Source organism: Zootoca vivipara, chromosome 4, assembly GCF_963506605.1.
Source record: "Zootoca vivipara chromosome 4, rZooViv1.1, whole genome shotgun sequence".
Classification (NCBI taxonomy): Eukaryota; Metazoa; Chordata; class Lepidosauria; order Squamata; family Lacertidae; genus Zootoca; species Zootoca vivipara.
In genome coordinates, this window is record NC_083279.1 from 44,575,229 (window position 1) to 44,591,651 (window position 16,423).

The 16,423-nt window shown below is 40.9% G+C and overlaps 1 protein-coding gene across 6 annotated transcripts in view; it reads left to right on the plus strand.

Moving 5' to 3' along the window:
- Window positions 1–16,423, plus strand: part of SYTL5 (synaptotagmin like 5) — an 81,052-nt gene that overhangs the window by 39,434 nt on the left and 25,195 nt on the right. For all 6 annotated transcript variants that reach the window (XM_060273536.1, XM_035114675.2, XM_035114674.2 and 3 more), the window contains exons 3-7: window positions 3,028–3,240; window positions 9,422–9,537; window positions 11,057–11,195; window positions 12,350–12,451; window positions 14,702–14,849. In XM_060273536.1, coding sequence (XP_060129519.1) covers window positions 3,028–3,240; window positions 9,422–9,537; window positions 11,057–11,195; window positions 12,350–12,451; window positions 14,702–14,849 — 718 coding nt within the window. The remainder of the gene's footprint in view (window positions 1–3,027; window positions 3,241–9,421; window positions 9,538–11,056; window positions 11,196–12,349; window positions 12,452–14,701; window positions 14,850–16,423) is intronic.

The window sequence follows — 16,423 nt, forward strand, 5'->3', positions numbered from 1 at the left end:
CAGATGGCCACCCAACCTTTGCTTAAAAACCTCCAATAAAGGAGAGTCCACAACCTTTTGAGGGAGTCCATTCTACTGTCAAACAGCTACTATCATTAGAAAGCTCTTCTTGATGTTTAGTCAGAATCTCCTTTCTTGTAACTTGAATCTATTGGCTGGGCCACAGATTTGATTTAGTTTTGTAATGCTGGTCTGCCAGATTTAATAGCATCAAAATAATGGCAAAGGATTGATCCTGACAGAAACTTGTATAAATGAGTGTGGAGAACATCAGAAAAAGAATTATCCTAGCAGAGATGCACTCTTACGCTTCTGAAGCAAGTGTCATGAATTTTTATAGCAGATAATCATTTTGATCATTTGGGGCTATCCAATCTCTAGAAGAGAAAAATGCATGTAATACAGTATTTCTCATTTCAAGTGATCTGTGAGTGAGAAATTACTTTGCTCTTGGATCTACTGCGGCTCTGCAAGCTTTGAATAATTGTGTTGAGGAAAGTTGGCAAAGCTAAAGCCATATAATTATAATAAGCAGGCTGAAGACCCATACCAAACATGCATTGAGACATTTAGCAAAACTGAACAGAGCTCTTTCTTTGACTTTAGTGCAATCAAATTATGGCACATTTTCCAGCCATGTTGTATATACATGATGTATTTGCATCATGCTTAGCATGTGTTGGCGGGACCACTGCTATGCTGGCAGAGAACAAATTCCCTTTGACTGAGCTTCCCATCAGTCATGTCCTGCCTTCACATGTGGGCTTACAAGAGGAGCATGATGTTCAGAAAGGCTTCATTGTTATCTGTGCAACATGTTCTGGCAAATTCTGTAATGAGCAACATAAATAAAATAGATAAAATTGTAAAGTAAGCACAATTTTTGGTGAAGTCCTAGATCACAGGATAATATAGTGCATATTTAAATGCCCTTCATATTCAGCAGTGGATGCTTCCCTTAGCTCCAGTGGATTGTGATGATTGCTGAAGAAAGGGATGCAGTAGAACATTCATTATTTTATGAAAATAAAACTGCCTTTTGAGGACTGGAATTGCAGTCTCTACACGGCAAGGACTGGGACCATAGTAGCATAAATTGCGCCCTACAGTTATATGCTGAGCAGCTCTGTAAGGGCTGACTGTTCATTTCATTTTCTTAAGTACACACACAAAAATCTTCATTAATAATAATAATCTGTTGCTTTAGTAATGAGAGTTTAATATAAAGTATTGCATTTAATTTCAGAAATATGTCAAAAGGCTTGGATTAAAATGAGGCCAGCATGTTCTTAATGAACACTGATATTTCATCACCTAGAGCTTTTGTTTTATACCCTGACTTAATTTAATAGTTCATAACATGCCCTTTCTCTCCCTAGTGCCAGATAGATTAGTATCATTTTGGGATTATCTTTAGCCTTTGTGCTTTAATTTTCTTCTTTTCCTTTTCACCAGATTGTTAAAGTGTGTGTGGTTAAGTCTGCAGCCAGAGACAAGGGAGAAACAGAACTCAGACTGCAGCACAAGGGATGGAAGGTTAAACCTTCCCCTCCTCCATATTGTGGTCCCATCAAATCACTTTTCAGAGCTTTTATTCCCCACAGCATAGAAGCAGTGGATAGTTAAACTAAGGAACTCTCTCCCACAGGAAGCTGTGATGGCCACCAATTTGAATATTGTGGAGAATGTGTCAAGATTTTTGAGTACCACTATGAACATACGTCACCATAGGTCTTAAGAGCGATCTTCATACCTCATGATGTCTGGACAGTTTTATCTCCTACTATGGTTCATTAACTGTGTTGTGTTCTGATCCATGTATATGATGTACTTTTCATGCCAATAAAGGAGATCGATTGATTGATTGAACTGTCATCTTTATCTCACAAAAATCCTGTGATCATTACATCTTAGGAACAGTGTCTAAGAGAATAAACTGCCCGAGGTTAGGCACTGAATCTTGTAGACACCGATAAAAGTGAATTAATACCCCCAGCCTGTTATCCATGCTAGAGAGTATGGTTCATAATTTCTCCCAATGTATCATTGCACCCAAAGGATGGAGAAGGTAGGACATTTATCTCTGCAAAACTGAGTGTGAAAGCTGCTTGTGTTTCAGAGTCCTTTTATGTATGTGCTCTGGATAATTTGCTTCTCCTTCAGCCAGAAATTGTTTTAGTAGATTTGATATTTTAAAAAGTAGATTAAGAGCATTAGGCAGAGCAAGGTTTCTGCCTCAGGTGACTTATGTTGGAGGGCCAGGGAGTGGTGGCAAGGCTATGCTGCAGCAATGAATCTAAGTTAGACTGGATGCTGTTCACATTGCTAGTGCTGAAGTAAGATTCAGCTGCCGGTCTGTTCTACTTCTGCGTAAAATGGAAGGTGCCCTTTTGTATTTCACCTCAAGCCACACAATGTTTTGGTCTAGTCCTGAGCAAAGTACATACATACATACATACATACATACATACATACATACATCGTGCTCAAGGCAGCTTACAACATGAAAAATTACATAATTGCAAACGTAACGAAAGTAGTCATAAACAATAAATAAAACATCAAAAAGTATACAACAAAATTAAACAATTTCCACATAAATCATAAGATCTAAAATAAAGATACAAAAATATAAAGTCAGTAACAGCAATAATTCCTCCATCAACAAAACTCCTAAACCAGAGCTTTCCAAACTCTGTGTTGTGACATGTTACTGTGTCAGCTGCAGTGTGTAGATGTATCGTGCAAATGTTCCCCGCACTCCTCCCAGGACTGGAAAGGGGTTAGTTTAACCTCTGGTTTGCTAGTAAAACTGAATTACTGTGTTGCAAAATTATGCATATCTAAAAATTGTGTTACCAACATGAAAAGTTTGGAAAGCAGTGCCGTAAATAATTGCAAAGTTGTAATCAGAAATTATTTTGATGGCTCTGTCACACATACAAGCCACTATTATTTAGGTTTTTATAAAGCAGTTAATACTTCAAGCCACTTTTCTTAACTTAAGTTTGTTGTGTTTCTTTCCAGAAAACTGAAGAATGAGTTATTGGAAGCCAAAAAGAAAGGTGGACGGCGTTATCAGGAAGACGACAGCAGGGTCTGCATTCGCTGTCGAAAGAATTTGGGCTTAATCTTTGATAGAGGGGATCTCTGCCAAGCATGTGGACTCAGAGTTTGCAACAAATGTCGTATTGTGGGAATTGGTGGCAACTGGAAATGCACAGTGTGCGATAAGATTGCGTAAGTTTTGTTCTTGGACACACTTGGATGTCAACTCAGTTTTTCTGATCTCCAGTTACAATGCCTTTGACAAGCAGTATGAACATCCAGGTGATGGAGGGGCTGGGCTAATAAAGGCATGTTTGGTCTTCATTTGAGGTAGAGCAGGCATCCCCAAACTTTGGCCCTCCAGATGTTTTTGGACTACAATTCCCATCTTCCCTAACCACTGGTCCTGTTAGCTAGGGTTTATGGGAGTTGTAGGCCAAAACATCCGGAGGGCCGCAGTTTGGGGATGCCTGAGCTAGAGAGACTCTTAAAGCGTCTCCTGCTGAATGAGGGTAGTCTCCTGGTAGTAATTTCACTTGAACCCACACTCTCCAGCTATTGTTGTTTCATTAAAAGGATGGTAGGGAACCTGTGGCCCTCTAGATGTTTCTGGATTTTAATTCCCATTGCCATTGACCATGTTGACTGTGGCTGATGGGAGTTCCCCACCCCTGCACTAAAGTGTAGTGTATCTGTTTGTTCTGTGCATTGGACTTATTCTGCCACTCCGCTAAGGGGAACATCACACTTACATATAGCTTCCACAGCTCAAATGTTATAAAAATTAATTTCAAAACTTAATTGCAGCAAGGTCTTGAAGTGTTTTGCCTTGTCCTGATCCATGGCTCTATCAACAATACAAATGCTGAGACCTTTTCAACAGGAAGTGAATTTAATGCAACAGTTACATCCCTTGATTTTCTCCAGAGCTAGTGCCATTAAAGCTAGTACCAATAGTACCTATTTATTTTATTTTAAAGTGCTTATTCTGCCCTGGGATATTCCATCGTCTAGGACATCTAACAGACAGGTAAACACATAAAATGCATGTATTTATCTATTTCATGTGGCGCTGTGGTCTAAACCACTGAGCCTAGGGCTTGCCGATCGGAAGGTCAGCGGTTCGAATCCCCACGACGGGGTGAGCTCCCGTTGCTCAGTCCCAGCTCCTGCCCACCTAGCAGTTCGAAAGCATGTCAAAGTGCAAGTAGATAAATAGGCGGGAAGGTAAACAGCATTTCTCATACACATTAAGGTGATGTGCCTCATTTGTAATAAATTAAAGATATAGACAGTAAAAACAGACAGTAAAAGCATTAAAGTAACCATGGTTGTTTGTATTCCTAAAAACAACCAAAAAATTTAAAGACCTGACAAAGTATTTATTTATTTATTCATAGACAGCAATTTATATTTTATTTCATTGAAAGGTATTCAGCTAGTACCAACAAGATGTAAGAGTTTGTACCATGGCAGCCTCCTTAGAAAAGGAGTTATAGCCAAGAGGGCCCCCTTCCTGGTTGCCACCTTCTTCACCTATGGAGAAAGGCCTACAGCAGTGAGGTTAAGGGCCCACTGCCTGTTCTAAAGCAAACAAAGATCTTCATCCCCTTTTGGTGTCTTGGTGGACTAAGAGGAATAGTTCAGCCAGGATTCCATTGATCAGAGGTGGACAATAAGCAGACATAGATCTACTGTTCGATCTCTGGGTGAATTGCGGTAGATTAGCAAGGATTCCTGATGATGTGTTCTTTAACAATAGTAGCAAAATGCAAAATGTCTCCTCGCCCTACCCTAAACTATACTGCTGAAATGAAGATAAATTCTGGATCTTAAAATGAATTCCTGGGCTTAGATTTCTTTATCTCTTAAGTGCATGCATTTTGCACCAGTCTCCACTTGGTGGATCTGGGTTCTGTTAGTAAAGAGCCTGAAGTTTGCCCACCACTGCTGTAGATTATCTTAGCCCCACCTACAATTACCCATAGGTACATGTAACACAACTTGCCAACCAGCACTCTGGGCTCCTGTGCAAGATTTCTACTTTTGTAAGCTAGCAGCTGAGGATAGTGCTGATGTGTCTCACAGATGCTTTAGTTAGTGACATCCTTTTACCAGTTAGGGATATTTGCTGTCTGCTGTGCTATCCAATGATGTCATCATGCATACTTAATAAAAGGAGGTGTTTTATTTATTTATTGCTTATTATTACATTTAAATCCCAGGAACTCAAGGTGTTGTGCATGGCCCTCCCCATACTCATTTTATCCTCACAACAACTCATGGGGTAGGTTAGACTGAGAGATTGAGATTGCTCCAAGCAGAAGCAGTGAGTCCTTGTCTCCCAGGTCCTTGTTATTGCTTTAAAGGTTGGCTCGTGCTTCCTTAATACTTTGCATGTGGAAATGCCTTTTTGTGCCTAATGTCACCATGGAAAGATGAAGAGAGGATTGCTGGTAAATATTGGCTTGAGGAAACTAGCATTTTTTAAGGACATTGTGACCCTGCTGTAGGCCATGGTAGCAATCAGACAGGTAGCACTTGTAGAAGGGCATAATGGCTTCCCAGGACCATGAAAAAAGGTCAAAGCAAATTCAGCACAAATTACATGAGTGTGATGAACAAATTGAGCTGCTTGTTAGGCAGCTCTTGAGAATAAAGAGCTCCCTGAATTTCAGAGCATGCAGCAGTAAAATTATATCACAAAGCACTTTACTAAGCAATGTAGACTGGGAATTAAATGCAAAATAATGGGTTTGGGGTGGGGGGGAATCCCAAGCATCTTGTAACAGAAGGAAAGATTAAAGAATAAATACTGTACTGTGTTTTTCTTAAGGAACATGTCTCCATTGTACCGTACTTTGCATGCATGAAAAATTTAAAATAAGCACTTGTCTTTCTAGAATGCTTTCCCACTTCTAGCACATAATTTCTTTTTAGCTGGTGAAGGGCAAAGCACAGGGTTTTATTTTTAAGTTAACTGAGTTGCATGGCGATTGTGAAATGTAGCATAAAGACTTAAACACGGCTGCAATTAAACAGCTTATGTGGGGGTTGTATAGGTATGCGCTGCTAAAAACTCTATTCATGACGTGCCCTGCATTCAGTGGCAGTAGTTTTCAAATGTAAGTTTCTAGCTTTAGAAGAACATTTTCTGTATTGCTGAGGAGCTCCTAACTATCAGAATCTCAGCACGTTGCAAAAGATCTGCAGCATATTCTCGGGACCAAATTGGACCTTTACTGCTCCTCTGTATGAACTGAGTGGGTTCTAACGTATATGTGACACTCTCCTCGGCAATGCACTGCAGGGGAAACATGGGAAGTGACCTCACACTGAATCAGACCATGGATCCATCTAGCTCATTGTTGTCTACACTGACAGACAGTGGCTCTCCAGGATTTCAGACAGAAGACTGGGATTAAACTTGAGGTTTTCTGCATGTAAAGCAGTTTCTCGAGCTATGGCCTTTCCCCAATTTATAAGCCAATCATATCTCGAGTATATGTATCTGTCATCACTGTTCTTGTCATTGAGAAAGTTGTAAGTTCCTCAGCACACAGAAGGGATGAACACACATCTAGTTAGGATGCAATAGGAATGGTGGTGGTAGATCGGTGAATTCTAAGTCCAGATTTATCCCAATGACATAGAAATTAGAGGATTCAGTTAAAGAGCATACAGGGTGCCTTGGATATCCCTGCAGCCCCCCCCCCCAAATGCTGCAGTATTTTTTCCATTTCATTTGAGGGAGAGACTGTAGGGCGGTAACCTTGCAAAGGTCTATCTTTGAGAGCCCTTTGGCACTCAGTATAAACCTCCTGCTTGTACATGAGTGGGCATCTCCAGTATTAAAACACACAGAGGTCTGCTGCCATTTAGTTTGGCACAAAGCAATAGTAAGTGGATAGGACAGGTGACTGCTAAGTGTTTCATATTTAATACATTCACATTATTACTGAAGTTAGAGTACCTCAACATTTGCATTTATTCTACAATTTTAGCAAGTTGAGTAAATTTTCTAGACCAACAGAAGACAGTGAGCGGAACAGGCAGCCTGAGTTGCCATCATTATAAAGGAGCAGCCTAAGATGTGGGTGGAGGTTTGTGTGCTTGCAAACAAATTTAAATTTGGGTTCTAATCTAGTCGAATGCCTCTCTCTATTTGGTAGAGAGTGCTAATTATACCAGACAGTTGCCACATTCAATAAGACTGCAAGACATAAATATGGTTTTAGGCAGTAGATTGGAATGGAGCAATGATGATTCAGAATGCAGCTATATAGATTGTGTAATTCTAGTTTTTACAGCTCAAACATTTCTCTTTCTCTGCAGTGTTAAATTATGATGTTCGTGGACATCCTGGATTCTGCAAGTTATTAATCAAAGAATAATATAGGTAGCACAGTTGAACACATGAGAGCAGAGGTCTCTTGGTCAATCCATGAGAGCAAAGAGGTTTCTGTTGATATCATAAGCAGAGGGAATGAGTGATGACACCTTTGCAAAAGGTCCCCTTCTCCCTCTTGTGCAGTACCATTATTAAATCTCAGAAGTGTCAGGAAATGAGGTGAAGTGCTCCTTTATTCTTCCTATATAAGACTCTCTGGTAAGGGCACCAAGTGGAAAGGGGGTCCCTTTTCAAAGGATAAAGAGACTTTCTTTTTGCTCCCCAGGGCAGTGCTTGGGAATGGAACTACCTTTGTTCAGTAGTGTCTAGAGCTGGTGAATGAACTATAGCTTGGGCCCCTTACTAAGAGTGATGGACCTGAGTATACCTTGAAACTACAAACCTCTTCTAGTTTCTTGTGTATGTTGGACCCATTCTGGGTGGGATTGTGCTCTCATGGAGGAAAAACCAAAGAAAAGCAGGTTTTCAGTTGAAGAGCCTTGAAAAGCTGTGTAGGTGTTGTGAAACTGCTTTTTAAAAGGTTTGCGTTTCTGTGCCTGGCATAGTTCAGAATAAGGCACTGACTGTACCCTGAAGCAAAAGCTCCATCCTGACAACATTTGCCAAGGTGTCATGGAAGCTGCCTAATAGAACAGTTTGCTTGGCATTTGCTTGTGCAGAACGGGCAGCAGTTATACCTGAAAAGGCCTCGTATCCAAAATGAAACCTAAGCAAACTTGATCTCCTGGCTGCTAGCCTGTCATTCCCAGGACAATCAACATCCTGGAGATTAATAATTTTGATAAGATTGTTTGTTAGCAACTTTACTCAGGTGTCTAAACATTTGTTATCAAAGGGAATTGAAGTTTTGGAACACTGCTCTGTGGTTCAACTGAAAAGCTTTCTTTGCAGAATAAAAGTGAGCAGAAGGAAATGGAAACGTTCAAAGGGTAGTAAGAATGGTTTTCAGAATACCGTAGCTTCTTGTATTCTACCTGTGTCTATCTTGATACCAAAGGGCTTGTTTGTATTCTTTGTTAGCTTAACCTTCCCTAGGCAAGGCAATACCCTTGACTTTCGAACCTATTTGTGTATATCTTCTGTTTTTAATTAATGCACTATCTGTGAATCCTGGAACTGAGCATTGGGCAACTGCTAAGGCCCCCACACATGTAGGGACCCCACTTCCAGCCCTGCCACTGCCACTTCTTCTTGCTGATGAATCATGTTCACCTGTCCTCTCTGAGCATGCAGACAATGACTAGAGTTGGAAGGTTGCAGCATCCTCCAAATTGCCTTGCCCATCCCTTCTGGGAGGTTGTATGGATTGGGCCTAGAGGGAGGAGGCAAGCACAATGGTGGCTGTGGCAAGGTCTAATGCCATATTTGTATAAATCTTCACAGAGGTTTAATTCTGGCCTCAGCAAAATTTGAGAAGGTGGTGGGAACTGAATTGGGACTTAGAAACTGAAGAAGAGGCATGGAACAGACTGTGAACAAAAATGCCATACAAATCCTTATTGGCAACAACCAGAGAAAGAGCCTTTAAAATGTTGCATGGCTGTAACTTAACACCTAGATGCCTAGCTTATATAAAACTGAACTGTTCTCTTAGATTTGCATTTTGTTAACTCGGTTCTTTTTGTGCTTTTCCTTCTTTTTTAGTTCATCATTTATCTACAAGGGATCACATGTTGTAGAAATGTGTATACATTATTAAAAGGAGATTAAATATGAGCTCTAATTCTGGTTCCTCTGCCTGTTTTGTAGCCAATAGATTTCTAAGGGCTAAACATAAATGTTAGGCTAAATATACTTTGAGCTGTTACCCTTGTCTGACCTTATCATGTAGGCCCAGTTCCTTAATTTTCTGCTAATGTTTTCTAAAGCGATATATATTTCTTGGGTGGATGGAGTTAATCAGAGTACTTGTTTACATTGATTGGATCAGATTGTGCCATTTTCCTTTCTCTTCTCGTTCAGGCAGCTTAGGATAGTAACAGGTGAATGGTTTTTTGAAGAGAGAGCAAAGCGCTTCAAACAATCCACCCTTCTTGGAAGTGATGTCGTTAGAAAGTCTATCCAACGCAAAGCCCCAGGTAAAAATAACAGGAGGGAAATGTGTTTGTTCTTCCTATGTACAGCACAGCTAAAGCCTTGTTGTTCCCCTAATTGATGGTTATAGTCGTAGTGCTGCATAATGAGCTGGCGCTTGCTGATGCCTTTTTAGTATTAAAACTTATCCAAAGGGCTACTTTGGTCCACACCAAAGCATAAAAGACTCCCACACTACTCAGTCAAAAATATTTATATGCCACAATCCTGTCGTCCTGAAACCAGTGAGTTGTGTGCATCTGGGCTCAGGATTGCTGCCATGGCTTACAGCAAAGTATAGACCCTCTCATCATACTCCACACTTGCAGGGGTTTTTCCTGTTCATGCCTGTGCACATGAGTTCCATGTGGAAGCACAGGATTTCCTCTTGTACTGGAGAACATTGCCTCCAGCTCATTATAGTATTCAGACTCAGAGTTCTGAACAGCTTTCCTTTCTACACTGAACTATGTACTGTATTATACTGTAAAGAGGATTATCATGCCATTGGACAGCTTTCACCTGCCTGTTATTTCCCAGCTTTTTTGAACTACAACTAGACAGCTGGAGGGCACCAGGTTGGCGAAAGCTGGCATAGAGATGTAATGCAGCTGCTAATTCTGCATTCATACATTATGCATGATGCAAGATGGGATTGTCATAATACCTACATGCTGGTGGCCCTGCTAGGTGTGTAATACACTCTAGTCTGAACAGTTGCAATTCTCGTAGTTCTGTTCTATAGAAATCACAGTTGTTGCAAGGTGTGTGTGTATGTGTTCAGCTTTGTAATGAGAGTAATGCTTTTTATCTTTTGAATGTCTAAAATCTTGGTAATGTATCTACTAGGGTATACTGAATTCCCCTAGTAGGATTTGTTTATTTAACAAACTGTATATACTGCTTGATTCTAAGAAAACCTTTAAGGCATACTTACTACCTATCAGAGATGTGGTAGCATCTACATTAGCAGGGGGTTGGACTGGAAGTACCTTCTAACCTTATGATTCTGTGATTAGTGTTTGCTTCTTCTTTTTTAAGTGCCTGGTTCTCTTGTTCATGTCAATTTTATTTTAAAAATCTGCTATTCCTGTTTGTGTTTTTCTTCTTGTTGTGTCATTTCTACCACCCCTCTCATTATTTGCTCATGTTAGCTGCATTGGGAACTTTGAAATGCAGCGGTGAGATGAAAAAAATATTAGAAGATAGGGAAGAAGTCAGTGAGTGAGAACAAAATTCTGGACTTACGGGCCATTGGCCTTATACGTTCTTCAGTTGTGGACATAGCTGCCAAGTTATCCCTTATTTTAAGGGATTTTCCCTTATGCTGAATAGGCTTCCTCGCGAGAAAAGGGAAAACTTGGCAGCTATGGTTGTGGATGCTTCTGTATTTGGAGACCATGTTCAAATGAATGGTGTGTTGGTGTTGCACTTCGGACAGCTGGTTTAAAATTCTTGTTAAATAACTGGGAAACTTGCTTTTGACCCCCCTTTATTATTTTAAAAGTGCCTTTTTCTTTTAAGATCCTTCCTCTGGAGCTACAGAAGGAGGAAAACTCAAAGATCAGTCTCCAGAGAGTTCAGAGGAGACTTCAAAGCAAGATGTGCTTGCTTCCTTTTCAAGTGGGGCAAAGTCAGTCTTCAGTGGGCACAGAAATATTGGGTAAGGCAACATTTTATAATCTGAATGGATTTCTGTTTAGTGGGTCTCTGTTTAGATTCACTCCAGAGCATTCCATCATTTGGACCCAATGATAGAGACCTTTTTCTTCCAGCAAGGATTTTGTTATTGACTTTATATTTGAAACATTTAAAGGATGTGTGGTTCATAACTAGATTCTGATAAGAGATTCTGAAGCAGCCTATGGAGGGGCTCCCTTTTGTGTGGTGTTTGTGGATTCCTCAGATAACCTTCTTGGCATTCAAACAAAATGTTTCTTCCATTTTCCTGACTAGAACCACAAGGTGGTATTTGCTATGCATCGTAAAAGGGGCTTCCCCCTCTCCCTCAAAATACTAGAACTTGGGATTAGTCAGTGAAACTAATTGACAGGAAATGGATAACCACCCAAAGGAAGTACTTCTTCACACAGTGTGTGGTAAATTTGAGGGGTGCACTGCCATGAGCTACAGTGGTGGCCTCTAGCTTAAAGGAAATTAGACAAATTCAAGATGGCTGTATGCCAGCTCCTTGTTCAGAGGTAGCATATCTCTGAATGCTGGTTGCTAGGGAACTGTGTCCTGCTTCTTAGCTTCCCGGGGGCATTTGGTTGGTCACTGTGGGAGACAGGATGCTGAACCAGATAGGCCCTTAGCCTGATGCAGCAGGGTTCTTATGTCCTTAAAATATTGAAGATCTAGTAATGTTCTAATGACAACTCTGCATCCACTTGCCTTCTTTTCTGCTACTGCTAAGAAATGTGTGCAACAGCAAATGGGGCACTGGCATAAGAAACTGATGGTGCAAATTTAGGTTGTGTGTGAGTGTCTCATTACACCATGTAGTATTTATTGCAAAATAAAAATAAAAATGGAAAGGCCTTAGAAAATATTTAACAGGTCTGGTAGTTGATAAATATTTTTAAGTGAATGGGAACCCTTACAGTCCCTTCTCAAAGCCAAAACATAATGCAAGAAACGGGATAATTGCTGCTGTTTCCTTCTTCGTTTTGTACAGTTGAAGCACACAATATACCATGGTGTACAGTTCTCATGAGCATCTTAAACTGAAAAAAGGAAAACTTATGTATAATCGCTCTATGGGTCCTTTATTTTGATTGATTTCTCCTTGGTTGTCCTGACCTTTCTGTTGAACAGAGCTTTATTCAAGGCTAAAGGAGAAATCGCAGGTGTGAAGGCAGAAGATGGAAGAAGCATCAGCTCAGATCTTGATGTTCAGAGTATAAATAGTGCTGATAGGTAAGATAAATTGTATGACCTTTGTACGGTTGAACTTACTTTCTCCACTGGCTTCAGAAACTGTTATTGAAATTACTGTAGTCCTTCTTTCTTCTTCTTTCTGCTGAAACCACTTTGACTTATGTTCTCTGATGCTCATTTTCTACATGCACACATTTTTCTTGCAAGTTGTAAAGCCAGGTGTGGTCTTGTGCCACTTTTGTTTACCAGTGGTTAGAGGGGGAAGTGGAACTGAGCCCTAGTAGTCAGTAAACTGCACTCATCATCCCCAGCCAGCAGCCAAGGATGATGGGAGTTGTAGTAGAACAGCATCTGGGGCCCCAAGTTTGAAGAACATGGCACTAAAGAATACAAGCTGTCATTGTAAGTGATCCTGTTTGCCATCTCACTACTTCCCTAGGAAGTCTTTGTGGGGGTTGATGGTTGTTCACAGCAGTAAATTAGAATGTGATGTGGCATAATCAGCCAAGCAAAAATGTAATTTGGGTGTCATTTCTAGTATATGAATGGAGTTACAAAAAAAAGCAAAAAGGTTGCTTAGACAGTGAAGTGATGTGTTTTTAAGTTAAAATGTCAGTTGCATTTAAAAGTAAAGTTATTCTATCATACAGCTTTTTATTCAATTTCCTGGAAAATAAGGGTGGATTCTTTGATCAATACCAAATTCCCATTGCTGAATTTTGAAAAGATAATTGGCTTTCTCAAACCTTAGTATCATTGAATGGAAGGATAGTAGTGTTCTGGGGAAGTGTTGGGATGCAGTTCAGGTCAGGGAGCATCAGCTGGAGACAAATAAGGCAAATTGAAACATCGCTCCTCTTGAGCAGACAGGGCAGACAGATGGAGGTATTTAGAGCAGCTGAACAGTGTCTGTGGAATGGCAACTGTCCTTGGAGCATTCTGCGAATAATGTCAGAACCATCATGCCACACCATGTGGCCAACATGCCAGACTGCTGCACCATGGGCATGTTTCACTGGAATTAGCCGTAACTAATTCCAAGTGTCCAAAAGAGTGGAACTGCATGTTGCAGATAGATTGTGTGTGTGTGTAGCGAAAATGCAAAAGCTGCTTCCCCCTTAGGAGGAGCAATTCTGGAGCAGGCTTTTGGAGCAGAGAAGCTATGAAGGAGGGATGACCAGACCAAGGGTGCTTAACACTTCTTCCATGGGCCTCTTCTCCACTCCAGATCCACATGCACAGGGCTAAATCATCAGTTGTAAAAACAGCTGATGGGGGCAAAAGTTCAAGTGCCTATTTCGCCTGGGGTCTTCTGTTCCAAACAGAAGGAAACAGATAGCAGGAGGCCACTTACTTTCCCCTACCTGTGACATACGCAATACCAGGGGTCAGCAAACTTTTTCAGCAGGGGGCTGGTCCACTGTCTCTCAGACCTTGTGGGGGGCCGGACTATATTTTTGGAGGGGCAGGTGAATGAACGAACTCCTGTGCCCCACAAATAACCCAGAGATGCATTTTAAATAAAAGCACAAATCCTACTCATGTAAAAACACACTGATTTACGGACTGTCCACGGGCCGGATTTAGAAGGCGATTGGGCCGTATCTGGCCCCATGCTTTAGTTTGCCTACCCATCCGCAATACATTTCTTTCTATGGGTGAGATCCACCAGTTTCACCCTGAGATTTCTCTGCAAAAATGGGAATAAAATGCTGGTGGGGAAAAACAGAAGAGAAACAACAGCAAAACAGCAGAGAAACAGAAACATCTTCCTCCAGGAAGGCAGAGCATATATGTGTTCTAATATTTACTGGTAACTAAATAATTGGAATGTCATTGTGTGGCTCTGTTAAACACAGAGATGCTCTGAGCCAATTTTGTGTTTCTTTTATGGAAAAAAAAATACTGACTAGAAGCCAAAGAGCGAAGCTTTCAGAAAGGTGATGAATGACGAATTCAGTTTATGGGGATGGGGCGGGTAACATTACATGGCTGGGTAGCAATTTCAGTGGGTTTGTTCTTTATAATGTCTGAAAGACCTAACTGGGTCTGCTAAGAGGTATGTGGGATGAAGCTCAAGGGATGGTAAACTGAAATTACCTTGTGCAACTCAGTTCCTAAATGCTACTTACATTATTGCCTTTGAGTGCACTTCCGATTTCAGAGTTGAGTTCTTTGTGGAAGATCTGAAGCTAATGGTGGATCACCCTTCATGTTATGAAATAGTGTACCTTTCTGATGCAGTATTAGCTGTCCTAAGAGGATAGATTTGTGGCACTCTTTCCTTAGGGTGAGCACCTATTCTCTCAATATGGAGGAACTGCCTGCTGGCCTGAAAGGAGCAGTTTGTGCCGCAAACCGAAGCAATTCTTCTACTCCAGTCCATCCAAGGTCACCAGCACTGAGCACACGCAGCATGACTGTAGATTATGGCAGAGTAAGTTGACTAATTCCCAAATTGTTCTCTTTAGACTTTACTGCCTCCAAAGAGGTTTAAAAAAAAGAGACAGTTGACACATGAGTCAAGTTTTCATTCAGGCAAAACTCAAATCTATGCTCCTTCTGAATGTTTGCTGGTCAGGGCTCTTTTTGTATACAGAAATTCCCTGCCCATAGAAAACCAGGTATTTGGGAGAAGGAATCTAAACTAGCTTTCTCCCTGACGGGCTAATTTTCTGTGTGCCGGTGTCTTACATATGGAGGAGCATTCAAGCATGTGAGCTCTCCATCGTAGTCAGAACCGGCACAGCCTTGACACAGGTTTACTGCCTCAGTGAGAAACAGTCACAACCCACATGTGGTAAAGGGAATCTTGAGCCTTTCATGGGGAAATGCTGGTAATAATTGAAATCCAGTGATGAGAACAGGTCTCTAATCTTAATAAGGAGTGAACATGGAGTTATCCCGTCTTGTTTTCACAAACAGCTTGCCTTGATTGTTGAGAAACTTGTGACCTGCCTAAGGTCACCCAGTAAGTTGTATGGATGAGCAAGGATTTGAACTTGCATCTCCCTGGTTAAAATTTAACCATCTGCTCCTACACTTCATTGATTTAACCATTATGTTGGCTTCTATCAATCTCAGTGGCAAAACCCGCATTGACTTTAATAGGACAGGATAACAACCCAAATCTCTTAAATTTTACATTAGACTTGGGGATCACACTACTACTGACTCCATTTGGGCTACAGGCAATCATTCATTCATTCATTCATTCACCTTTGCTGGCTGGAGTCCCCTGGGAGGATGATGTGACAATATAAGTTCAGGCAATACAGAAAAGCACATAGAAAGTAATGCAAGCAATTAGCACTTTCTGTCAGCCCCCACCCCCAGTAATGTCTGAAGCCTCTCTTTGCTCAGTTGTTTTTTAAGACCAGTGTGACATAGGACATTAGTCCATTCACAGTAAAAGAAAACAAAGGTGAGAAAAGGTGACATGCCTAAGGTTATCCAGAACCAAACTCAGTATATGAAGAAGTGTGCATGCACACGAAAGTTTATACCAAGAACAAACTTAGTTCAGTGACTTTTGAAACAGAGTACTGATCCAATTACGCAGGGGTGCAAGGTAACATTCACGTTTTTTAAAATAAAAAAATACATAAATTGGGGAGGGACTTGGTGGCTTCTTTCCCATGGCTTACCTCCCTGCAGACCCTCTTCCCCAATTTTCTCTCAGCCAGTTCACTTCTCGTATTCAAATTCTAGTAGGAAGAAAATTGCCTGCTGTGAGGGTTCAGATCCTTTTACTCACACATTCCTGCCTTGAAAATTGGATCCTGTGTCCCCCTTTTCAATGTGACTGGGCAGTGCTATGATGCGTTTGACCCACTGGAATTTTTTTGGAAAATCACTTGAGTTTACTGAATGAATCTGTATTTTGGGGGAGGTTTTGGCAACAACCGACACTAATTCTAAAGATTAAACTTTTGGTCATTTACTAACCATGAATGGTCAAAACTAATTTGGTTCAGCTTTTCAGGATGGGAACACTGGCTGTTGTGAAGA